This window comes from Papio anubis, chromosome 13 (assembly GCF_008728515.1).
Source record: "Papio anubis isolate 15944 chromosome 13, Panubis1.0, whole genome shotgun sequence".
In the NCBI taxonomy this organism is placed as follows: Eukaryota; Metazoa; Chordata; class Mammalia; order Primates; family Cercopithecidae; genus Papio; species Papio anubis.
In genome coordinates this window covers 12,570,589-12,597,260 of record NC_044988.1, presented here as the reverse complement: position 1 = coordinate 12,597,260, position 26,672 = coordinate 12,570,589, and the positions used below count along the sequence as shown (strand labels likewise).

General features: G+C 44.1%; 1 protein-coding gene across 5 annotated transcripts in view; it reads left to right on the top strand.

Annotated features, from left to right (window-relative positions):
- Positions 1-26,672, top strand: part of NTRK2 (neurotrophic receptor tyrosine kinase 2) — a 366,819-nt gene that overhangs the window by 281,472 nt on the left and 58,675 nt on the right. For all 5 annotated transcript variants that reach the window (XM_017949950.3, XM_003911869.4, XM_003911870.4 and 2 more), the window contains 2 exons: positions 4,100-4,272; positions 10,989-11,223. In XM_017949950.3, coding sequence (XP_017805439.1) covers positions 4,100-4,272; positions 10,989-11,223 — 408 coding nt within the window. The remainder of the gene's footprint in view (positions 1-4,099; positions 4,273-10,988; positions 11,224-26,672) is intronic.

Here is a 26,672-nt window from a genome sequence, read left to right as displayed (position 1 = left end):
ACCTGCCTCAGCCACCGCAGTAGCTGGGCTTACAGGCATGAGCCACCGCACCTGGCCCAATCTAGCATTCTTGAATCAATACTACACAGCTAAAACTTGAGCAGAAAAATTATACACAAAATTTGTTCATGCCTTGTGATAATGACCTTCAAGGGTCAGTACGTTTTCCAAGTCACTGGAAAAGATAGGCATGTGGCTTAGAAATAAGCAATCTCAGTGACTCAGAGCATCCTCTATAGAGACTGGATCTCTGAAAAAACATTGCAGGCCAAGCGCTGGATCTCTGTGTGCAGTTTGATACTTTCGGGAGGTTGAACAGCCCTCTGGGAAGAAGTCGTGGCTCCAGTAGCACCGCTGCTCTCATGTCTTGGGTTGGCCCTTGAGCCTTCTTCATGCGTATTTTGACCTTCTTGGATTCTTATGTGAGCAAACTGAATACAAGACTGATTGTGGTTTAAAACTGATGTCATCAAATGTCCCTCTCTACCAAGGAAAACATCCCAACTTACACTACTTTGTATCATTCTCCTCATGTCTCTGTGGAGTAGATGATGATATTGTTATCCTCACTCTCCAAGAAGAAAACCAGAGTCAGAGAGCTCAAGGGCAGAGCCAGGATTTGAACCTGCCTTTTCTGATGCTAAGCTAGGACCCCTTCCGTTTGAGCACCACCATTGTGAGGATTTGTCCTTTGACTGGAAGAGGAACACAAGTTTGGGGCCTACTCTCCAGGAGAGAGTGCATTTGGGCAGCTCCCCTCAGCCTTGGAAGCAGGTTCTTTCACTTGCTTTCTTTCCCTGGTCCTTCTTTCATTTCCACTCCTCACTTCAGCCCATGTTCAACTTTTCCAGATGATCATTCACTGGTCATTCCTCCTCACATTCTTTTATCTCTACTTTGCACAAACTTCGTGTGTCAGGGGTTCTTTTAGTTGCCTGATACTGGATTAGGCAGCAAGGGATAAAAGGGTGGACAGGACACACTTTGACTGTCAAAGGCAGGAGTGGAGACAGACGTGTACCCAACGCCATTATGCAAGTGCAAGTGTGAGAAAGGCACTGGTGTGTGTGGTTTGCTCCATGGACCCAGGAGAAGGACCCAGCAGATAGACTTCCATCTCTCCCATCTCTTCCATCTCTTCCATCTCCTCCATCTCCTCCATCTCCTCCATACCTCATCTGCTATTTTTCTACTGTGAAGCTCAGCAACATAAGCGCATCACCTCTCCCTGTGCGAGAGGGATGCAAAAGAGTTGAGTTTGGATCTAGCTAAACACTAAACTAATTAAATCTGGGTGGCACAGGGGCCATGACAGGCCCAGTTTCTGTAGCTTCAAGGGAGCAGAGACCCAGACCCCAGGTTCCCTGCCGCTGTTCATTTTGTTATTTAATGAAGGAATGTGCGGTTTCTATGGCAACAGCCCCATCGAAGCTTTATGGCCCCTGAGCACTTGCTGACCCAAATTCACTCACTTTTCCAAACAGAGCTGGTGGTGCTTATAAAGACACTTCTCGGAAAACCACAGAGTAAAGTGAAAATAGTATTGATCCCCAGAGCGTGCCCTAATAAATGCCTCACCTACTAATCTCCATCTCAGATCTGCTCCCTGGAGAACTCCACCTGTGGCACATTCAAGGTCTCCAAGTGGCATAGGTCAGGAATGTCCCCACAGGGAGAGCAGCACCGAGGCCGTGATCTAGAAAATGACCACCAGGGACCTGGTCGTGTTCTGCACACTGGATATCATCTTTCAGTTTTGCAGTCAGTACATATCTGACAGATGACAGTGCTTTCATTCCATTCCAATACTAAATTTAAGTGAACACAGATGTTCCCATTTGCCATCTAACCTTAATGACTGACTATAGTCTCCCTGGAGATGGGATTCACTACTCACATGCCACTTCTGCCAGGAGAAGTATGCCTTTTCCTCAATTAGAAGCCACCACTCCCTCTCTGACCTCTCTTGCTGTCAGTGTTTAGTTCTCATGGCCTTCATCATTCATTACACAAATAGAGGTTGAATACTCGCCCTGCGCTCTGCCCAGGGCTGGCAATGCAGAAATGCATAGTTCCTGGGTCAAGGAGCTCATAGCCTGTACCAGAGATAAGCAAGTAAACATGCAATTGGAATGCACTGTGGTCTGTGATGTGATAGAGGTAAGTATGAGGTGCGCCTAGCAGGATTATCCACTCTGGCCTGCAGCACAAAGGGGATGTGACAGCAATGAGGGGTGGTCAGGGAACACTTCCCAGAGAGGTGGCAGCTGAACCGAGTCTTGGAGGACTACTAGATATTAACCAGGTATATTGGTTTTCTACGGCTGCTGTAACAGATGACTGCAAACTCAGCACCTTAAACAACACAAATGATTTATCTCAGTTCTGGTGGTCAGACACCTGAAATCAGTTTTGCTAAGCTAAAGACAAGATGTTAGCAGGCTGGTTCCTTCTGGAGGTTCTAGACTAGCATGTGTCCCTGCCATTTCCAGCTTCTAGAGGCCACCCACATTTCTTGGCTCATGGCCCCTTTCTTCATCCTCAAAGCCAGAAATGTGACATCTTTTCTCCTCTCTGATCCTCTGTCCTTACAGCTCTTTGCTTTTATTTATTTATTTTGACACAGAGTCTCACTCTGTCGCCCAGGCTGGATTGCAGTGGCATGGTCTTGGCTCCCTGCAACCTCTGCCTCCTGGGTTCAAGTGATTCTTCGTCCTCAGCCTCTCAAGTAGCTGGGATTACAGGCAGCCACCATCACACCCAGCTAATTTTTGTATTTTTAGTAGAGAGACAGGGTTTCACTATGTTGGCCAGGCTGGTCTCGAACTGCTGACCTCAGGTGATCTGCCCTCCTCAGCCTCCCAAAGTACTGGGATTACAGGCTTGAGCTACCACACCTGGCTTCTCTTTGCTCTCATAAGGACCCTTGTAATGACATTGGGCCCTCCTGGATAATCCAGGATAATCTCTCCACCTCAAGATCCTTAGTTACATCTGCAAAGCTGCTTTTGCCACATCAGGCAACATATTCACAGGCTCCCGGGATTAGGAAGTGAACAGCCTTGGCAAAGGTGGGGAGTTCAAGCTCCCATGCCAGTGACCACACCCAAGATAGCATTCCAGGCAGAGGAATGCACATGTGCAAAGGGAGGGAGGCATGGCCTGCTGTTATCGCGGCAACTGCAGATAGTTCTTAACGTGGACGCATGGGTTTCGAGAGGAGTGTCAAGGGATTGAGCTGGAGAGAGATGCAGGTGCTGATTCATTCAGGACAGTGGGTTTTGAGCTTGAATTGCAGTTATTTATATATATGTCATATCTCCCTGTTTGCCCATAAGTGCCTGAGGCCAGGATCTGGGTCATTGCCTTCTTGATGCCATCACAGCTCTGGCTCAGTGATGGGCACATGCCAAGAGCTCAGCACATTATATGCATCACTAAATGCCAGCTTTGCCATGTTATGATACTGCGGTGGCAGAGTGATCTGAGCAGAGAACTAAAGGCACCAAAACCCGGCTGTCATGCCCCTGGGCATCTTCACCTTGGCAGCGTGACCACTCTTCTTGCGGCTTACTGGGCAGGGATGTTTTGTGAGCCGGCAGTGTTTGTAAGCACAGGCTGGAGAAGGCTCTGTGCAGTGCTACGTAAAGACAGGCAAAGTGATCATTGCTAAAGCTGGAGATGGGTCCACAAAGGTTCACTGTACTCTTCTTGCTACAGAATCATAACATAAAGCTTTTAAATCTTATCTGAGCAGAGGTAAGCTGCACATCGCATCACAGAAAGCACAACAGGCACCAACAAGGGGAGAGAAGCCCATGGGAATTATTGGGTGCAGGCCAGGATTAGGAAGGATGTGGACCCTAAAAAGACCTCCTGTCTGTAACCTAATGAGAGAACCTCTGTGAAAGTGTGTCGTAAGCTGGAAAGCTTTGTGTATGCCTGAGGAGTTACTCCTCAGTTATTAGCACAAACATTATTTCCATAGGAACTAGGCTGTTTTCTCATCTTCTGCCTAACAAATGAGATGGATGTCTTTCCTATCTCAGTAGCATAGGGCCTACTGAAGTCATCCCTCTCTTTTGATGCCCACCCCTAGACCCTGAAAGATGCCAGTGACAATGCACGCAAGGACTTCCACCGCGAGGCCGAGCTCCTGACCAACCTCCAGCATGAGCACATCGTCAAGTTCTATGGCGTCTGCGTGGAGGGCGACCCCCTCATCATGGTCTTCGAGTACATGAAGCACGGGGACCTCAACAAGTTCCTCAGGTACAGTGGGGCAGGGAGGTGGGCTCCAGGAGCGAGCAGGACTTCAGGGTTCAGGAGTGGGGCAGGTTCGTGGGAGGCAACAAGGGACCCCTGGACCTTTCTCGAAGAGTCTTATTTGATAATGACACCAGCGTGTGCCAGAGAAAGGAGGAGAGAAAAAAGAAGGTGACCGTCTTGTTCTTTTTCTTTAATCAACGAGTTCTATGTAATGTGAGATGCAAATAATCCAACTCAATTCAGTCTGCATTCACTGAACATTTGCTACATTGAGTGGTATGTGACATGGGCATTTGGGATGGGTCTTAGGTGTTCTGTAGGAGTTTGCCATGTGGTGTGATTAAAGGCAAAGGAAACAGGAAGAGCTAAGGTGCCCAGGTGTCACAATGGAAAGTGCAGTCCAGTGAGAGTGAAGTTTTCAAGTTCCCAGGCTGTGGAATGAACAGTAAGGAAGGGAAGCAGAAAAACAGCTGGAGAAGTCAAGGCTGAAAGGGTGGGGTGTGTGCTTGGACTTTATTCTAAGGACAAAAAGAATAACTGGGAGGCCAGTAGTTCAGAGGATCTACAGTGGAAAGATCAAAATCCAAAGAAGAAAAGCTTCAGAAGGAAGGAGGTAAAAACATTGATTGAAGACTCCAGATTATGGAGTCTTCCAGATTATGCAGAGACCCTGAGGTCATGAGAAGATGGACAGCTTCAACTGAGAAGTTTTATGGGATCTGGGGTCTTCAGAAAAAGGCAAGGCAAGGAAAAGAAAATGTTGACTATAAAGGGAGTCACTGGGCTACTGATTAGGGTGTCATTTGAATTTCTAGCATTGGCCTGATTGGGTGGGATTTATTATTTATTTATTTATTTATTTATTTATTTGAGACAGAGTCTCACTCTGTCACCCGGGCTGGAGTGCAGTTGTGTGATCTCAGCTCACTGCAACCTCCACCTCCCAGGTTCAAGCGATTCTCCCACCTCAACCTCCCAAGTAACTGGGATTACAGGCGTGTGCCACCATGCCTGGTAATTTTCATATTTTTGTAAAGACAGGGTTTTGCCATCTTGGCCAGACTGGTCTCGAACTCCTGATCTCAAGTGATCTGCCTCCCTTGGCCTCCCAAAGTGCTGGGAATACAGGCGTGAGCCACCACACCTGGCCCTGATTGGGTTTTAGTTCAGCTGTGCCTTCTCAAGAAATTCCCTCCCTCGGGTGGTGGGTATAGGAAACTGGGAGGAACCACAAGGTAGAGCAGGTGAGAAATGGCTGAAAGTGACTGTGATCTGTGAAGAAAGGTCAACTTGCTTTGAAACAGTGAAGCTAACTCACACAATATAAGGGGTGACTTTTGAGGAGACCGTGCTGCGTGATGATACCAGTAGGGATTTTTGGCCTCCAGACACTGAAGTTGAGTCTCAGTCCAGGCATTATTAGCTGAGTGACCTCAGGCAAGTCTCTTAGCTGTTCTGATGAGAATCTTGAGCTGGCAGGGTAGCCATGAGGACTGAACTAGAATAAGTATAGAAAGCTCTTGGCGTAGGAGCGAATAGGGAGCGTTCAATGAGCAGACACTTGAATTCTGCCAGGAATGATGTCAGCTGGTAAACCAGCTGCCTTGGTAAGAGATATCACAAGGAGAGCTGAGTTTAATAAGATGCAGGAAGTTGGTGATCACCCTGGTGGGGTCCATAGTGAGTGTTCTTCTCCTGCATCTACAAAGGAAGGGAAGAAATGTGCTGAGCCAGATACTCCTTGGGGAAGGAAGGGAAGTGATGCTTTGGCTTCTATGGAAGTGGCACATACATTATCATGAACCTAAAGAGTAAGAGGGCCCAATAGTGAGGACGGGAGATTCAGGTTCTCCTTCCTATTCGGCATCAAGCTGCTGGTGTTCCTTAAAAGAGCCTCCACCCCAGTTCGCTCAGTCACCTTGTTCTCAGGTAGGCCTGCCTTGGATCCTCTCTAAGTTTTATCTGGGTCTAATTTTCTTTTTCTTTTTTTTTTTTTTTTTTTTAAATTTAGCTAGTCCTCATTTTGGAAAGATTAGCAAATGGGCTGCTTGTGATATCTTGGTAGATAGCAATAGTTAGGAAAGTGTTAAAGGCTGTTCGCCTGCCCTTGCTGAGCTCAGTTTCCTTACCTGTGAAAGGGGTATCATTTAATCCATCTCAAGGTCTAGTGTGATGGTTGGGTTGAGAGGTAATCAAGAAAGGTTGCCCCCATAATCTTTCACAATAGTTCATCTCTGCCGCAATTTCCTCTTCATTTTGGTTGAGAGATCTGAAATCCTGGGGAAGTGGCACCTTTTGTGATGGCAACACCTAGGACTCTCTGTCTACCTCTCATTTCCATGGGTGCTGAAGAGGGCTTTGCACAGAAATCAGCCCCAGTAAGCTGCATGTATCTGCTGTAAGACTCAGACACTGCAGTTTAAGTAATCAGTCAATCACTGCAAGAACATACTGCTGTTTTTAGAAATGGCATCACATGGTTGGTGCCGTCTGGATCATTTTTACCCTCTCTAGCCTCGTAGATCCACGTGCAATTTAGTTTTTCTTTGCTGGGCTGGATCCCTGTTCTCTACTTTTCCTATGATTGTGTGGATGAGGAAATGCCAGGTGGGATTAGGAATATGTGGCCAATTTGCAGTATTCTGAGACAATCCTAATGCATTATCCTGTCAGCAAAATTTTTCTTGTAAGTGATAGGACAGGGGATGACTTTTGAACATTGTCTTGTCAGCTCTAACGTGAAAGGAAGAAAAAAGTTGAATGTGGTTGAGGTCCGGCTGCTTCTAGGAGAAATATTTTCCCATTGTTCCCATGCCCCAGTCTACTTCCCTAATACAAATGGTGCTTTCCAAAAACTATAGCATAAGAAGTCCAAATGTGCTCACCTGGATGCAATTAAATGCTTCTGTGAGCTCACAGTGTGTCTGTACGTACATGAATGTGTGTGTGTGTGTGTGTGTGTGTGTTGCAACTTGATTCTTTCACTTTCTCACTCAGCCTCTCCTTCTCCCTAGCTCTCCTTCCTGCCTTGCAGAAGGAACAGGCACCTGGTTCTCCCTTGGCACCTTGCACAGGGTGTGGAGCAATTGGAAACCTAGCCTGCTTGGTTTCAGAACCTGCTAAACTCTGGGAACAAGAGGTCTGCCATGCCAAGAGTCTAGTTCTCAGGTGCACTAACATGCTGCAAATATAGGCTGTCCTCTTTCCGCAAGGGAACTGGGCACTTAGCTGCCATGAAAAGTCTCCAGCTGTCATCAGCTCTGTCCTATAAAGACAGATGTCTTCTCTTGTCTCCCTACTCTCTTTATTCATCCAAAAGCCATCTATCAAGCACCAGCATGGCCAGGCTCTATGCTAGTTAGGGTGGGAAATGAGGAATAAAACACATGTCTTTGCTTGCAAGGGTTTCATGATTTTTCCTCTTAGAATCTGTCCAGAGTTCCCTTCTAATGAGGGGAAAGATAGACTACTATTTTTCAAACTCTAACAGCTAGCGTTTATTGAACTTTCTAAGCATTTTAATATCTTGTAGGGTATAACCCATCCTTGCTATCATTCCTTCGTTACAGTAGGGGAAACTGAATCACACAAGTAGCAGATGACAGAGCCGAGACTCAAACCTGCAGCCCCTGGCTGCAAAACCTCATGATCTTAACCACTCTGCCATCCTCTCTGCTGAGGCGGTTGTTAAAAAGACCAGAAGGAAAGTGGTGCGCTATAGAACCCTGGGGCCGGAGCAGTTAGTGCAGTGCTGGCTGTAACCCACGATGGAGAGAACCGGACAGCTAAGTCAGGCCCATGAACCTGCTACTTGCTTCCAAAGCCAGGGAGCTGATGGTGCTTTTTTTTTTTTTTTTTAACCTCTTAAGGAACGTCCTCCTGGAAGAGATGAAACGTGTTTTTATTTCTAAGACTTCATGAGGACCTGGGAAAGTGAAAGCAGAGGATGGCAGCGTTAACTGTATTTCGATCCTCTTAAGGACTTGTGCAGCAGACCCACCTACCCACTTTTTACAGCAGTATGTTCTGCTCAGAGAAAGCATCCAGAGGCTTCTTTTATTTAAAGAGCCTTGTTCAAAAAGTCGAACAGCAAATACCCAGATATAAACAGGGGAAATGACTGTTTAAAAATCCAGGAGTCTCCCCCAACCCACACATACTAATATAAAGCACATTAGGCATTAGAGGGCCGCCAGCTTCCTGACGTCTGCAGAGTGTGGGGTTGGAGGATAGAATTTTGTGCAGAGGTGGCCTTTTGCACTGACATCTAACTTTTCCTCTATCCTGGAGCCTTTGCCTCTGAGAGACATTTAAAGTAGATTAGTTTTCTGGAACTGATATAAGGCTGTGGCCAATCAACCAATTATTTGAGTCTTTAAATGGTATCTATGAAGATTAAATTCTGACCGACTCTCTTGGTCTTTATTTCAGGTTTTCTTTAGTTTGTGTGCACCCCAGCCCCTTCTGGTGCTGAGGTCACAGTAGAGTTAAGGAAGACAAGTGAAAACATTGGTAATTTCCCCGGGCCCCTCAGCGCTTGAAAGGGTTAGGCCTGATTCACCTTTAGTGAGGTGGAAAGGGCTCACCCTCTGGTATTCTGAAGAGCCCTGTTACAGGCCAGTTACAAAAACTAATGCACAGAGGATAACTTGTGTTTTCACATCACCTCTCCATTTCATTTTTAAAGAGACTCTTTGTTTGCAAAGCCTTTCTCCCTGGTTTTCCTGGGAAAGGCCACGAAGTACTATGCAAACACAGTGTCAGTCCTCCTCACATCAATGCCCTTAGCAAGGGGCAGTTAGTATCTCCAATTTACAGAGTGAGGAAATAGGCCCAGAGAGGTTATGTAACTCACCCAAGATCACACAGCGAGTGTGGGACAGGGTCCAAATTCATTTCACATATCCTGGAGCTTTGGCCACTGCGCTGCTTCTTACCTTGAATATGTGCTTTTGTGCTGAAGAAAGGCCTGGAGCATTTTCCCAGTATTGTTCCTCAATGTGACAAGAGGCAGCTGGGGGTTGTGGTTTGAGTAGAGGTGAAATACGTTAGGACTGGCTTGTACAAAAACAGGAAACTCCTCCCTAGGGAATGGTTAAATCCAGGTATTTAGAGACAGGAGGGACCTATTCATCCAAAAGCCATATATCAAGCACCAGCATGGCCAGGGTCTATGTATGGCCAGTATAATATTCCCCTGTATTTTTGACTAATGAAGAAATAGCACATGAGAGACATTAAAGGACTTCCCTGGATCATGGCACTGGACCTGGTGGGCCTGGGAGAGCCCCTAACTCATTGTCCGGTGCTCATTCCCTTAGAATACCGGAATGAAAGACCTGGTGGCAGAATGCCTCCCGAAATCAAAGGGAAGGCGAGTCACTGTGGGCTGGAGCCAGGATGGAAGTGGGGATACGCCTGTGGCTTGAGTAATTTTGGGGAAGGAGGGCGGAGAGGCAGGGCAAACCCTGACGTGTGTTCTCAGACAATTCTGGCTTTCTCAGTTTCAGATACTCACACGGCTCTGAAACCCTGCAGGTGAAGTTACCCACTTTAACATTTATGCAAAAACCTCTATATTTATTCCAAGTGTTTCAAAATGTCTTGAGGGAGATCTTTCCTTTCCAAGGGAGAAGCCCTTTGGCCACGCCAGGGCAGAGCCCGGCAGTAAACCCCGCCTTTATTCCTTGCACTGCAGCGCCCCCTCAGGCCACCAGGGGCAATGACGCCCATCTTGGCTCACAGCGCAGGATGTCACAGCAGGGCCCGCCGCGCTGAGGGCGGTATCCTAAGACGCGGATCCTCCCACCCCTGCAGCACATGCGCGTTAGGATGCCCTAAGTCATCACATAGCTGGGGAGAGGCCAGGTGTGTAAGACAGAAGAAAAATAAGATTTAAAAAATCATAGTCCCCCTCCCCATAGTGTAAACAATAAAATTTTCCCCAGCAAAAGAATAAACAGGCTGTGGGTTCAAAACAGTTCTCGTATGTGTTGGCCATAGCCCGTGTTGAGCGGAGGTTGGAGGAGGGGTGGACAGAAGGCAATGGTGTTTTGTATTGGGAATGAACATCCAGGTTGAGAATACCCTCGGACTCTGTCGTTGAACTGGGCTTGAGAGAGCCAGGGGTAGCTTCAAAACCATGCCTGGCCGCAAATCAGGCGGACTGTGGAAGGCCGCAGGCTGCCCAGCTCTGGTGCTGGTGGGGATACTCTGGAGGAATCAGCTTGGTTGCGGGATGCTCTGGCGTAGTCTGGCATAATCTGGCTAGGTGGGGAGGGGTGGGGACCCACTGGGCTGCCATGTCCATCCCTCGAGGAGAGTCCATCTTTCCCCCAGTGTTTTGTTTTTGGTTTTGTCTTCCTTCGCCTACCTGCTGTTTCTCGGGGTCAAGGGGCCCTGGCCAGTGCCTGAACCCCTAAAATGTCAACCTGTCTGCGCACTGGAGGGTAGGGGGATATTCAGGCCCATGGGGTCCTGGGAATTCCAGAATCTTTGGGAAACAGAGCAGCCTGGGTGCTCTCGGGACTTCAGAAGTACGACTGCGTGAAGCACCTTTGTCTCCTCTTCATGCTAAGTCAGGCAGCATCTTTTAGCACCAGCAGCTGACAGGGTGGGGGTGAGGAGCTTAGCAGAAACGACGGGGAGGGGCAGGGGCAAAGGGCCCCTGGAGTGAAAATGCTGAGGCCCCCAGCTTCATTCTCCATGTCCTCCCCCAGGGCACACGGCCCTGACGCCGTGCTGATGGCTGAGGGCAACCCGCCCACGGAGCTGACGCAGTCACAGATGCTGCATATAGCCCAGCAGATCGCCGCGGGCATGGTCTACCTGGCGTCCCAGCACTTCGTGCACCGCGACCTGGCCACCAGGAACTGCCTGGTCGGCGAGAATTTGCTGGTGAAAATCGGGGACTTCGGGATGTCCCGGGACGTGTACAGCACTGACTACTACAGGGTGAGTAGCTGTGCAGATCAGAGACCCCAGGGACCTCTTTCCCTGCGGGACCTCTGCTGTATTTGTTTGCTGAGGCTGTTCTAACAAAATATCGCGACTGGGTGGCTTAAACAACAAACGTGTGTTTCTCGCGGCTCCGGAAGCTGGAAGTCCAAGCTCAAGGTGTCAGTGGGATTGGTTCCTTCTGAGGTCTTGCTCCTTGGCTTGCAGGTGGCAACCTTCTCACTGTGTCCTCATATGGGATGGTTTTTATGTGTGTGTGGCTTCCTAATCCTTCCCTTGATATCTAAATTTCCTCTTCTTTTAAGGACACCAGTCAGATTGGATTGCGTCCCACCCTAATGGTCTCATTTTAACTTAATCACCTATTTAAAGTCTTATCTCCAAATACAGTCACATTCTGAGATCCTGGAGGTGAGGTTATCAACATATAAATTTTTGGGGGACACAGGTCAGTCCATAGCACCCACCCTGCTCTTGGCACTCCAGCATGGTGGGTGAGCTCTCCAAGAGTGAAGTCCTCAGTGTGAGAATCCTTCCAGAGAAACCTGAGGGCCTGGGGGAATTCCTGGTGAGGTTAAAGGATGCTGCGGTTTGGCTTTGATTCTGTGAAATTATGTCTGGAGCCTTTGTTTGAGATTTGAACTGAAGTGAACTTGTTCACATAAATAATGGTACACTGGACTTTGGAAGTTCCCTCCAAGCACCATCTTGGTTGAAAGCGGTTTAGCTTGGTGAGATGGAAGAAGTTCTGTCCTGCCTATTCTTAGACACTTCCACACAGCTTGTCTGGTGTTTCCACCACTGAAATCACTGAGAAGCAGAGTTATAGACAGTGACTCGAATCCACTGATGACCTAGAACTGGCCCGTAGGATATGTTAACTTTGTTAACTGAGATTTTGGAACTCGGACATGAGACAAAAGGGAATTTCTGGAAATGCTGAAGTTGTGATATTTAGAGTGAAGATTCGGGGTGGTGTTCTACCACTTCGATTTAATTTTCTATCAACCCTCAATTTGATTTTCTCGTGTGTTTTGCTTGTTTTTCCAGGAGAGAGGAAGGGAAAATGAAGGAAGGGAGTAAATGTCCTGGTGTCTGTAGCTTCAGAGCATAAAGCACAGAACTGGCTACCTTTCATAATGGGGTAGGGCTGGTGAAGATGCTAGCTTTGCTCTTCTCATTGTTATTTATTTTTGAGGAGGCACCTTCTCAGTTTATTTCCTATCCCCCTTCCTACAGCCTTGCTCACCTCTATGGCCTCTGCATTTTAGTGGAGTGAACTTTGCTATAATTAGTGTAAGAAAATGAATCTATTGTCGTGCTCCATTATTCTTCATTTGACTGTTTTGTGGCGTTTTTCTTCTTGGTCACCTTGATAAGCATTGTTTACATCTTGTATGGCAAAAAAATGAATAGAGACCACATGGAAAAGGATTCTCTTGGGTGTATTTTCAGGAGATGGGGGCACACTCTTAACGTCAAGTGTTCAAAATGTAGCTTAAAATCAATGACTAGTTTGTTCAAGATATCTAAAACATGGGGGAGATTTTACCTACCAAAGAGGTGTCTCCTCTGCTAGTTCTACACCTTGATGAAAGTTCTCCCTTCCTTGATGGGGCAGGGAAACACATGGATGATTCTCTGAGGAAAAGCTTTGCTGTTCTTGATGAGCACCCAAGGGAGGGACATGCTGCCCAGGCAAAGGCTTTCTCTCCATGGTATTAGTAAAGGGTTCAACGTGCCTGACACAAAATGTGAGTGCTCAATAATTTTTTCTACCTAATTATTACCCAAATCAATACACATACACTTCATCCCCAAAGCTAGGACTTAACTGGATGGAACCTGGCATCCTCCTCTCTAGGAATCTCCAAAAATAATTTAAAGAAAAGTACCCAAAATCTCAACAATAAAAAGATAAAATCACTCCATTCAAAAGTAGAAGAAGGTTCTGAATAGACATTTCTCCAAAGACATTATCCACATGGTCAACAAGCACATGAAAAGATGGGTGACATCATTAGTCTTTAGGGAAAATGCAAAGAAAACTCACAATAAGATACCATTTCACACCCCCTGAGGTGACTACAATAGCAAGTGTTAGCCAGGATGTAGAGAAATTGAAACTCTGGTACTCTCCTGGTGGGAATATGAAATGGTGTAGCTGGTTTGGAAAACCATTTGGTAGTTCCTCAAAATGTTCAACATAGAGTTACCACGTAATTCAGTAATTCTACTGCTAGGCATATACCCAAGAGAACTGAAATAATGTGTTTGCACAAAAACTTGAACACAAATGTGCATGGTAGTATTATTATTAAGAGCTAAAAAGTGGAAACAAGTTTACTGTCCATCAACTGATCAACAAATAAACAAAATGTGGTAATCCATACAGTAGAATATTATTCAGCAGTACAAAAGAATAAAGTACTGATTCATGCTGCAACACAGATAAACCTCTAAAACAGTGTGCTAAGTGAAAGAAGTGAGACCCAAAAGGCCACATACTGTATGATTCCATTTATATGAAATGTCCAGAAGAGGAAAATCCATAGAGGCAGGAAGTAGTGGTTACCAGGAGATAGGGGGAGGAAGAATGGGAATTGACTGCTACTGGGTACAGTGTTTCTTTTGGGGGTGATGAAAATGTGCTAGAAGTATATACAGTGGTGGCAATTGTACAACATTAATCATATACTGAAAAAATACTGAATCATTCACTTTAAAGGCTAAATATTATGGTACCTGAATTATATCTCAAAAAAGAGAAAAAAAAAAGCTTGAAAAGGAAAACAATAGTAAAACAGTGACCATCATTATGAACATAAGAAATTAATCTTGTTCATTTATTTACACATTGTAAAAACACTGGACTTTGCTGCCTACCATATTTTATTATTTGTTAAAAAGAAAGTCCTCCACTTAGGTGACAATATTCTGAAGTACTTTCTTCTGAAGTGATCAGAAGAATAACAATTCCCAGTTCCTTTATTTGTTACATGATCTTGGAACTGGCTGAGTCACTAAGAAGTGTGCTCCAGATGCCACGTTAATTTCACCACCACCCCCCCCCAGCCCCCCATGGTCACTACTCATTTGCAGTTGCAGGGTTAGTTTTTATTTGGTTTTTCCATTCAGGATGAGGGGAAAGAACCAGCCTCGCAATGGCCTCTGGTGCAGATGGAAATGGGCAGGACTGCGTAGGGAGGTGAATGATGGATGCAAAACCTGACAATTTGCTAGCAGCCTAGGGAAACAAGGAAATGACACTTTATTTTGCCTTGTCTAGAATTTCAGAATGATGGTTCACCTTTTCGTTTCGTGAAAGTGAGTATTTGCCGTCATAGAACTGGCTCTTGGGAGATGTTTGCTTATTGACATATTGATGGGGTCCATTCTGTTGAGTTTGTCAAGTGGACAAGCAGAAGCTGTTGATCTGTTTTGCAGGAGAACTCCAGTGTCTCCTGCAGTGGCTAAGTCCCAGAGCACTCTTGCTTTTACATCAGTCATTCACCTATTGGGGCGCTTAAAAGCTTAACCTTGGACCCATCCCCTTCACGGTGTCTCTTCAACTTCTCTGTCACCATAGCTGGGGTAATGTGTTCTCCTTACAGTTCAGGTTTCTCATTTGCCGGCACCTTAAGTAATTTTTTAAAAAAATTTTTTCATTATTTTCTCCCTATCCTCTTCAACACTCTGCGTTGAACTCCAAGGTGAGAAGCTGCTTTAGCTGATGTGAGCTGTCATCACCAATGTTAAAAATTCTTTCCGTCGCAGTAATGGGAGACGGTTGTGTGTGGGTTTTTTTGTTTGTTTTGGTTTTTGTTTTCTGACAAGGACTATCTTATGCGGAAAAATGGTGATTGGGCACAGAGTCAACTGAACTGCATAAAATGTTCTTCATCTTTAAGCAAGAACCATTCCCACTAGAAGTCCAAGCCTTCCGTTCATGGTGGCTTATAAGCAGCCTTGAGGGATAGCCATGTCTCTGTGTAATTCATGGCAGGAGGGGTGGGTGGCAGCTGTTCCTTCGTTACAGGGGAGCTGGTAGCACCAGGAAATGGCTGCCTCCAGGCATCCACCCTGTTGCAGCTGAGCTAATTATACCTTCCCAATGAAGGGAGAAATCGGAACACTACATTTGCATTGAAACCAGCCCGACATGGTGGGTCCAAAATTATTCTAGCATTTATGTTCTCTGAATTGTTTTCATTAGCAGCTCTGCAGTACCAGTCTTTTATTTTGTTTTTTTGTTTGTTTGTTTGTTTGTTTCCTCCACTGGCAAAACCTGACATTTAGGAAACATCAGAACCAGATTTTGGTCACATTCTGCCTGTTGGAGACCTAGGGTCTCACTCTACTTGGTCATGACTGTGTTGCACTGAGCCCATTGAAATGTTTGTAATGTGCCCTTTGGGTGGTTTTCACTGTTTGGTTTTAACATATGCTTAAAATGCATGTGATCTGTTGATGAGTGGAGGGCCCCAAACATCTGAAATCCTAGCTGTTAAGTCTTGTTCTCCCTTGGGCTTCAGCTTTATGTTGGAGTGGTAAGAAACCCTGTCCTTTAATTTATCTTCCACTTAAGAAAAGGAAGAAGAATAAGCAAAGTGATTTATAGTAGACGTTTAAAGAAACAAATGAATATAACTTGGCTGAGCAAGGCCAGGGCAGAACTCTAAAGTGTTAAAGTGATGTCAGCAACAAATTCCAGGAAATCATCATTAGATACCCACTCCCAGTTTATCAACTGCGAAGAGAAAGGAAGACATGTGGTACCAAGACCAGCTAATACAGCAAGTGGCCAGATGAACAGATGTGAACTTTAGCACCTTTCACCTTATCCTGCTCACCTTGGAGATTCCAAGGGTTGATGAACTGGAAAATAAAATCCTGAGCCACAGAAGGGAGGAGAACGTTTAGATAATTTAAGATCTGGCCAAGCAGGTAAGAAATAATCAAGAGTTAACCATCTCTCCTTGGTCTTTAAAAAGAATGTGTTTATTTTTAAGAAATATTTTTATGTAATGTGAATATTTCAAGATAGGTAGGTAGATGGATGGAGGGATGTATAAACTGATTGATTGACTGATTGATTAATAGAAAGATGGACTCATTCCACAGATGTTTTTTTTTACCATCTTGTTGTCCCATGTACTAACGCCATTCCCTCTATGAGGAGCAACATAAGAGGAGTTTTCAATTTCACCTCCTTCCTGACTTCTTCTTAGCAGAATAATTGCTCACAAATATATGATTTCTCCATACTCCATACAAATAGGCATCACAGCATACAGCACCTTGTACCTTGCGTCAAGGAAACTGGCTCGTATCTATGTCTTTCATTAATATGAGAGCAGATGGAAGATAAATCTTACACATCTTTGTTTCTGCACAAACTGGCACAGTGCATGGTGCATATGAGGTGGTCAGTACATGATTGTTGAACAGGACTCCCACCAGGACTCCCACTTTTGTGTGTGCCTTTGTAGCCCTGCAGGTGAATAAAAATGGCACTCAGATTTGTACCTGGGTCTGACTTTGAAGCTAGGAGTGTTGACTTCAGAAAGTAAAGCTAGGAATATAGGAATATCCTTATCTTAGACAACATTTTCTTTGCAGTGAAGAGCCCAGGGCTAAAACTTACTTCTATTTATTACCATAATAAGAAAGTTTCCTCCTGTAAACTATGTCTAGAACCTTTGAAACCAGGCACAATATTCAATTTAAGGAGCAACCCAATTCCTTCCTAAAAGAGGGATGTCCTCTCTGTCATTGACCCTCACTTGCATGGATCGTTTTCTTATTTTTCCCATCACTGTATAATACTTAGACAATGACTCTTAGCTTTCATATGCACAATTATAGATCTTTCTGTTTGGACTCTTTTGATTAAACTGGACTTAAAACCATAAGAGGTTGTTTATTTTATGAAATAATCTTCAATTAATGCTTCTCACAACACTTAGAGCACAGTTCAGAGGAACCCGTCTGCCAGGGAGAAGTCTATTGAGTTCAGACTATTTGTGTATTAAACTAGACTGGTATAAATCATTTCAAGGTTCTAAGTTGGTTTAATTTGTATTCAGGCCTTCCTAAGAACCTTTTACATATGCTTTGGAGTTGCCACAGGGTGAGCGTAAGAGTCCTCTCATTCATTCATTTTCTTAGTACATATTTATGAAACAACTACTATGTGCTAGATGCAATAGTAGATGCAAAAATCATCCAGACTTTTTAAAGAAAGGCACATAGGCTCTACTTTGAGGAGTTCCTAGACATTTTAATACAATGTGATACATGCTGTAATGTAGATACAAAATGGGAACCCAAAGGAGGAAGCCTTCAGCCTACTTTGGAAACTCAGAGTAGGGTTCTCAGGGACACAACATTTGAGCTGGTGTTTAAGATATAGACCCCAAATTGTTCCATTTGCAAGAAGGCCCTAGGCCAGGATAGAGAGGAAGACAGAAAGTAGGATATAAGGAGAGATGGCAATGTAAACGTCACAGTGTGTAATCCAGGAATGGGGTCTTTGCTATTCTTCTGAGGCTAACAAAATAGGCTCTTGAGGCTATGATCATGTTTCACAGGGGGTTTTGCCATACCAAAGACTTTGGACTTGATCCTTTTGGCAGTGTGGAGACACTGAGAGTATCTACATTGGAAAATGACATATTAGACTGCATTCTGATATGTCATATGGTTAATGAAATAGACCTGCCAAACAGATCCCAACATCTTCACCTCTGTACTTACTTGATTTGCCTAGAGCAGGGTCTCACTCATCAGTTGTCAGTGGGTGTGCTTCAAAAAAAGTGATCTTGTAATCATAAGGTCAGCAATCTCTTTGCTTGCTGCAGAACTCCTCAGAGCCTTTAATCTATTGCTGTGCCTTGTGATCTTTTAACAAAGGCTATAGAAAGTTTTGGAAACCAGCATGGAGATACGTTATTCCAGTTCTTGGTCCCATCCTTCACCCAACTGGTGAAGAATGCTAGCAGTAGATGGGTAAATCCATCTGTCCCCCTTTTTTTCAGTCTTCTGAGTCTCTTTTTCTTGAAATCACTAGCCCCTATACTTTATACGTAGAAGTGCTACATTCAGAAATTAGGTATGCTTCCAGGTGCACTGGGAATGATGGTAGGGAAAAGTGGACATTGCCCATTGGCTTGGATGGGGCATAAGGACTCTGATGCCTCAAGGTCCTGAGAGGTCTCTCCTCCTTGAGCTTTGAAACAGTTGGGTCTCAGCTTTCTCATGCCTGTGATGTCCTATGCTTTTGCATCACTCAGACCAGAGCCACTTTTACAAGTAAGCTGGCAACAAAGAGTTAGCTGGGGTACAGAGGGAAGAGCATCCAATTTGGAGCCTGGAGACAAATATTCAAGTCTCTGATTTCCTTTTCTACCCTTATGATCATATCAGTCAGGAATGTGTTTAGCCCAAGGAAGCAATATACTACTAAAGCTGGATAAGCAGATAGGAGATTGTTTTACTCAAGTGAAAGGAAGTTCAGAAGCAGGCAATTTCTGATTGGTTCAGAGGTTTGCCAGTGTCAGAGCTGAGGAATGGCACTGGAGATGTCCTTGGTCTTTCCCTCCTGGCAGCAAGATGGCTGCAGCAACTCCAAACATTAAAACTGCAATCCGAAGAGGAATGCCAGGTTGCTGCAGGGAGCAGATTGTTTTTCCTGCACATCTTTTTCCATCAGAGCATAAATCTTGCCCAGAACATCCTCTCTGCAAAGACTTCTCCTTATACCTCATTGGCCAGAGGTGGGTAAGACTAAGAGTTGAGCTCACTCGCCAGAGATCAATGACTTATTACCAAAGACCTAGAGAAAACTACAATTCTGCTACAGATAAAAAGGAAGCAAATGGCTTTGGGGTCATCAAAGAAAATTATCTGTCACATTGACCTTATGCACCATGATAGCATCTGTTTCTTTATTTGCAATGAGCCCCTGATTTAAAAGTTGAGAGCTATAAATCGAAGTGATACAAAATAATTGCTAAAAAAAAATTACACTAGAGTTTCTCAGTGGGAGATCTTTGTTCTTCTGTGTTAATGCTTCTTTTTGCTCTGGCTACTTTTAAGATTTTCTCTTTATTGCTGGTCTTGGGCAATTTGATTATGGTATGCCTTGGTATTGTTGTATTTATATTTACTGTGCTTGAGTTCACTGGATTTCTTGGACTTGTGAGTTTATAGTTTTCATCAGTTCAGAATTTTTTGGTTATTATTTGCTCAAATATTTATTCTGCTTTTCCCACCAACCCCCTGTGGACTCCAATTTCACTTATAATAAGCCACTTGTCACTGTCTTGTGGCTCACTGAGCTGTGTCCATGTTTTTGAATTCTGTTTTTTTCTGTGTGTTTCATTTTGGATAGTTTTTGTTATTATGTCACCAAGTTCAGTAATTTTTTCTCCTGCAGTGTCTAATTTTCCATTATTCTCATCCAGTATAGTTTCCATTTCACGCTTTGCAGTTTTCATTTCTGGAAGTTCAATATGGGCTTTTTCTTATATCTACCATGTCTCTAACTAAGCATATGGAATATTGTCATAATGAATATTTCAATGTATTTGTCTGTATTTCTAACATCTGTGTCTATTCTTGACCAGTTTCCATTGATTGAGTTTTCTCCCCATTGTGGGTCATATTTTCTGCTCCTTTGCATGCCTAGTACTTTTAAGTTGGATGCCAGATGTTGTGAATTTCACCTTGTTGGATGCTGGATGTTTTTGTATTCCTATAAATATTTCTGAGCTTTGTTATGGAATGCATTTATATTGCATAGGAACAGTTCAATCCTTTTGTGTGTTACTGTTAAGATTTATTGGTCAAGAATACCTTAGGGCGATGCTTACTTTAGGGCTTATTTCCCACTATTGAGGCACGATCCTCCTATGTACTCTGCCCAATGCCCCATGAATACTGAGGTCCTCACCCTGCTTCATAGGAACCAGCTTTATTTCTCACCCTGTGTGAGCACTGGGCACTGTTTTCTCAGATCGTTTGGGAAGTTCTTCCTTCAGCCATAAATAGTATCCTCACATGCATGCACTGATCAGAACTCGGCTCAGTATTTAACGGGCATCCTCTGCAGATCTTCAGAGTTCTTTCTATGTGCAGCTCTCTCTTCTCTGGTATTCTGTCCTTTCAACGCTAGCCACTTTGATCTCCCCAGACTCTCAGCTTCATCTCCTCAACTTAGGGAGCTTGCTGGACTCCTGGGCTCCCCACTTTGTCCCTCTCAATGAATTAAGCTAACAATGTTTGTTTCTCATCTCTCGGATCACTCACTGCCCTTCATTGCCTGTTGTCTAGTGTTGTGAAAACAATTATTTCACATATGAAGCCATTTTTTGGTTATTACTGCATCTTGCCTAAAAGCAGAAGGCAGTTATCATTTCTCTTGATAATGAATATATCATTTTGAAAATCTACTAGTGAACCACTTACAGGCTGCAGCATGGCAAACAAGTTCTCTCATCGCTTTAAAACAGTTACTTCCTGTGAAGGTTTTTTTTTTCCTTTTTAATTAAATAAGTTACATTTACATAATACTTTTTCTACAATTAAAGTTTCCCTGCCTACACAGAATTATTACTTAAGTAGGAGAGTATTCTTCATCTCCAGTGAGTATTGAGCAAGAAGAAATTATCTTAGCCTACTTGTTACCTTTGAGAGATTCCCTGGGTTAAAAATGTGAATTGGTTCAAGAAGGCTTTGACAAAAAAAAAAATGTGTAGGTAGAATATTAGTAGTGCTCCCCACTTTTCACATTCCCCCACAGGGAATGCCTATGGTTGGGGCAAACACCTTGGATGGGTGAAATGGCTGAATTAATCCAAGATAGTATTGCAGACATAGTTCTTAACCATGCCTCTTTAATGTATAAATACCAAGTAAGATGTGTTCTGTTCCCCAAAGAAAACCACACATTTCCTGGGGAGAAGAGACATAAATGAATCACTCTGATACTAGGCAGTGTGATACATGTTATGGAGAGCAGAGATAAATTGATTTAGGGGAAGATGTGGGATGACATCTGGAAAATTCTCTGAAAGAAACAGAATTTGAGGTGAGCCTTAAAGGATGAATAACAGGTAGAGATGTTGTTAACCGCAAAGACTATTGCCTGTGATGGATGTTATAAATACAATTAGATGACCTGTTAACAAGTACTTTTTGGGAGGATGTGGAAGTTCTAATTTTGAACTCCACATGCCTCACGGAATGCTAGGCACTTCCTAAGTTCTTACAGATCATGACAATTGCCTAAAGGGAGCTTCCAAGAAAGATTCTATAACATTCTTCTTGTAAGTCTTTCAAAGTGAAGATGCTCTTCAAAGTAATGGGTCTTCAGGATGAAAATTACTCCTGAGTCCAAGCATGATTTGACTTCATCTTTCAGCTCTCCATATCAATCTCTTAAAATTCTGTCCTCCAGTCAGTATTTCAGATTTCTACCTAGTCTATTTGTCTATGTATGAGAGACTAAAAAACTCCAAGATATTGTTACATCAACGTAGCCTAATACTGGATACCTATGGAGATGTGAAAAACACCAGCGTTTCTCTTTCTGCAGAACTGCAGTGGCTTTCCCTGTTGATCATCCTATGGGTGGCCATAAGAACTTAGCACAGTCATGTTGCCTGAGGAATTCTGCTTACCAGGTGCAACTAGTTTAAATTGGACTCCATGAAGAGAGTTATCAAACATAAAATAGCTTGTGATATCCAACTAAGAGAAAACGTCTGAAATTCTTTGTATGCTGATGGAGGCATGGAAGTATGATCTTACCTAGTACTATAGACCTTCCCAGTGCATGGGCTCCTAAACTTGGTCACACATCTGAATACCCCCGAGTGTTTTCTGCATAATGTTGGTTTTTGGGCTTCACTTTACATAAACTGATTTAGCATCTCGAAAGTGATGAGATTTGGAAATGTATATTCTTCACAAGCTTCTTAGGTGAGTCTGCCAAGTGTAGAGCTACGGTTTTTTTTTTTTTTAGACGCAGTCTTATTCTGCCACCCAAGCTGAAGTGCAGTGGCACAATATCAGCTCACTGCAACCTCTGCCTCCTGGGTTCAAGTGATTCTCCTGCCTCAGCCTCCCGAGTAGCTGGGATTACAGGCACCCGCCACCACATGGGGCTAATTTTTTGTAATTTTAGTAGTGATGGGGTTTCACTATGCTGGCCAGGCTGGTCTTGAACTCCTGACCTTGTGATCTGCCCGCCTCAGCCTCCCAAAGTGCTGGGATTACAGATGTGAGCCACTGCATCTGGCCAGGGTAGAGCTATTATATAGATGCTGCTAGGTAGACTTACGGAAAGTAGACAAGGATATAACACAGTCTCCTCTATGCTGAGATTCAAACGGTAACGTTACAAAAGGTTTTATTTATCAAGTTTCTAAAGGAGAATAGTTGCCATGAAAAATTCTCTCAACCATCACCCTTGATTTCCCTGAGAGAGGTGGTATTACCATAATTAATGGATTTTTAGGACTTCTGATGGGAAAGATCCTCTGAATTTTAATCACCAGCACACAGTCATATCCTACCCTCTTGAACATCAGAGCTTAGGTTCATTGAACCATGACATTTCCGAATGAACCCAGGAACTATTTGTTATGGTATCAGTTAGTAAATGAAGTGCTATTTGAGGCTCTCCTGTCTCATCCTGGGAGGCGAGCTTGACTCATTCTCTAGGTAAGTGTTGTCAAAGACATCATGAGGATCACGAGAGAGACAGAGCAAGCAGCAGGTGGAAAGTGATACACCGTGCTCCTGGACAATGCCAACACAGGGCAACACCGCTGCCCCCACCCCACAACCCCCCTCCACAAGGAGCTGGGGCTCCCAGGCTGATGGTCTAGGCAGACCCCTGCTGGCCTTCTCTGTCACTGCATGGTTGTATATCTGTGTGGGTGACTGGTGGAGGCCCTACACAGGAAATGCAAGAAAAGGCTTGTGGAGAGTCAAACAGCTTGTCAAGGTATCCTTGTGGGTGTCTGTATTGAAGTGTCACAGTATGAAGGCATTTTATTAGCAGCTATTTTAGAATCCGAACACTGAAATGGAACAGTTTCTTCCCTACATGGCATTTCCAGGCTGGCTTCCTCCCTCACAGCCTTACGACAGCACCAGCCTTCTCATAAGGGGGTGGAGAACATGACGCTGGGCTCCTTTGACGGCGGAGCCCAGCTATGTGGCCCACGCCCTCAGCCCTGGAGATAATTTGGTTCATTCACATGTTGCTGATGACAGAGATGCTGCAGCGGAAGCTGGGGAGGATTTGAGGCTCATGCCTCGCCTTTGTGTGCAGCACAGAAATCTTCCTGGGTTTTGGAAAGGTATGGAGAGATTGATGCCCGGGGTTAAGGGCGTGGAGGGAACATCCACTCAAAGGAGAAATTGCAGGGTGAGTGATGTCCAACCTCAGTATGGCTTTTTCTGTAGCTACCACAGGGGCTTAAGTTCTTCCCATCTGTCTTAGGGCAAGTAGTGAATTTCTTTCTGGAAAACTCATTAGACTTCATTGTAGGAACAATGACCTTAGAAGACTCCTGTTAATGTTTTAGAGGGCTGATGTGGGGTCTTGTAAGGAAGACTGACATACCTGGCCTCCTTTTATGTCTCAGCTTGGTATGTAACCCTCTCAACCATCTTCCAATTTACTGATGAGAAAAATAATATTCAGGGACGTGAAGTCACTTTCCTGAGGTGCCCTCCCTTATGCCTCTGGCAGACTGGCATCTGAGCTCCTGTTCTCAAACAAAAAGTCCACACTCTTCCCACTCTGAAAGCTTCTCTGTGCTCTCAGCACAACCCTGGCTCCTCTAGTCTTCTCCCTGAGAGGTGGACAAGGGTCGCCTGGTGCATTCTCAGAGCTCTGTCCTTTGTAATCATAAAAGGTCCCTCTAGAACAGTGGCCCGCTGTGCAGAGCAAAGTTCTAAAGCTGTGTTCGTTGGAAGAAGGAAAGGGATACTTCAAATTTCAGAACCATGACTTTTTAGGTTGGGAAGGGGCTTCAGAAATAGCCTGTCCCTTTATTTTAAGGAGGGAATCTGGGTCTTTTGTCCAGCCTACCAGCTCTCCAGTTTTGAGTCATTCCTGAACCTGACTAATACGCCAAGGAACATAGGCAGGCAGACAGCAGACCTGGATTTATTCTCACCTTCAATATTTGTGCAGTGTGTGGCTTTGAATAACTCATTTAACTTCTCAGAACCTTATTTCTCATCTTAGTAAAATGGTAAAGCAGTCGGTTCTGCCTGCTACGAGTGCTGTCGTGATGCCACCATGAAAAGTGTGAAGTATACATATATACGTAAGGTATTATTTATTCTGTTGTTGCCATTGGGGAACAGGGACAGAGCAGAGTCCTGTGGCATATACTGTGCTACACCTAGCATGTTTGCAAGGATGCTCTATCATATTCTTGAATCCAAAGATGGGTTCCAAAGATTGTGAATGTTGTCTTGGGTCTTTTTGGCATGAGCCCAACGTGTTGCTGTGGGGACATATATGATACATTGACTGCCACATTTTCCTTTTCTTCATGTCTCCTGAATTAATAAAACACTTCCTACCAGTGCAGCCACACTTCATACATTGTTGGTCAACCCTCCCAGGCTAGAATGGTGTTTGTGAGGTCTTTAAGAAGGTTGAAAGACTTCCCCAGATTCCCAACTGGCTGCTGTCCTATACTCTGTTTTTTCCACACTATGCCTAAAGGCAACTTTAGCCACCACCACTAAAAGCATATTTTAATACCCTGTGTCATGTGCTTCCTTTGTGTCTTTGGAGTTGGTCCAGAACGATCACTCGCTTACCTTTTGTCAGCCATTCTGAGTCATATGTATTTGCCTGAGCATGAAACACTTGTCCTGAAGGAAAAGTTTTGTGGCGTAAACCACACACATTGCAGGAAAAGCTCAATTTGCATAGCACAGGATAGGGCTCTGCCCTTTAGCAGTCTGGGGAAGCCTACCCACTCCTGCACCGAATAATGTTTTGCATGCAAAAAAAAAATAAAATATACAGCATTACAAAAGAACAGCGTTGCATTGAGCATAGTTATAAAATGTTAAAAGGGTGACATAATAACACACGTGTTTTTGTTAAAACATTAAATATTGAGATCTTTTGGTGGGTCTAATACCTATTAAAATTTCAAAGTGATGATCATAAATGATGTTTTGAGATATCTGTTACAATAATAACGTGGCATGAAAATATCTGATTTCTATGGGTGGCAGTTTCACAGATTCTGCCAATCCTAAGAGATGCTAAATTTTTGTTAAAGGCTTATGAAAATGAGATGCAATTCAAATTGACAGAACCCTATGAATTCTGTCCATGGATCCCTTTAGGATCTGTGCATTACAGGCAAAGAACACTTCCTTTACAGCATTGTAAACCAGTGCACGAATGCTCATTAGGCATGCAGACAATAAAGGTCTGCTGGCTAAGAGCATTCTAGAACATTGGAAGCAGGGAGATGAGGGTAGGAGAATTGCATAAACGGCATAGTCTCTGGAGCCAGAATTTCTGGGTTCAAATTCCAGCTCCATCCACCTCTTACTATTTTTGTGATCTTGAACAAGTGACTTAACCTCTCCACATGATTTCTTCAACTTTTAAATGGCAATAATAGGGCCGGGAGTGGTGGCTCATGCCTGTAATCGCAAGGAGGGGACTTTGGAAGGCCAAGGTGGGCAGATCACCTGCAGTCAGGAGTTCAAGCCCAGCCTGGTCAACATGGCGAAAACTCATTCTCTACTAAAAATACAAAAATTAGCCAGGTGTGGTGGTGGGCACCTGTAATCTCAGGTACTTGGGAGGCTGAGGCATGAGGAGGTTGCAGTGAACTGAGATCACACCACTGCACTCCAGCCTGGGGTACAGAGCGAGACTCTGTCTCCAAAATAAATAAATGAATAAAAATAATAAAAAATTAAAAATTGCAATAATAATAATAATACCTTCTTAAAGAGATGTGGTGAGGATTAAGTTCACCTTAAATAGTGCCTACCTCATAGCAGGCACTTTCTGTGTCAGCTGTCATTATTATAACTATCTATGCATACAGAGAGAGAGTATCTCAGAAATAAAGACAGGGTGAGTCAGCACTGGGCAGGGCAGTGTTAAGAGGGCATGCATGCACTGGTGTTTGGTTAGCTGTGAGTTCAGCTTACATTTCTCCACCTCTCAAGGATATTGTAAGGAACTTTGCCAAGAGCCTTGCTGAAATCAATATACTTCATGTCCAAAGCAATCCCCCATCCTATCCAGCAACTTCCCTTACTTTTGGATGATTATTTGGTATGATTTCATCTTAAAACCTATACTTGCTTCTGGTTATCACTGCATTTTCTAAGTGCTTTCAAACAACCCTTAAATAGTTTATGTTAAAATCTAG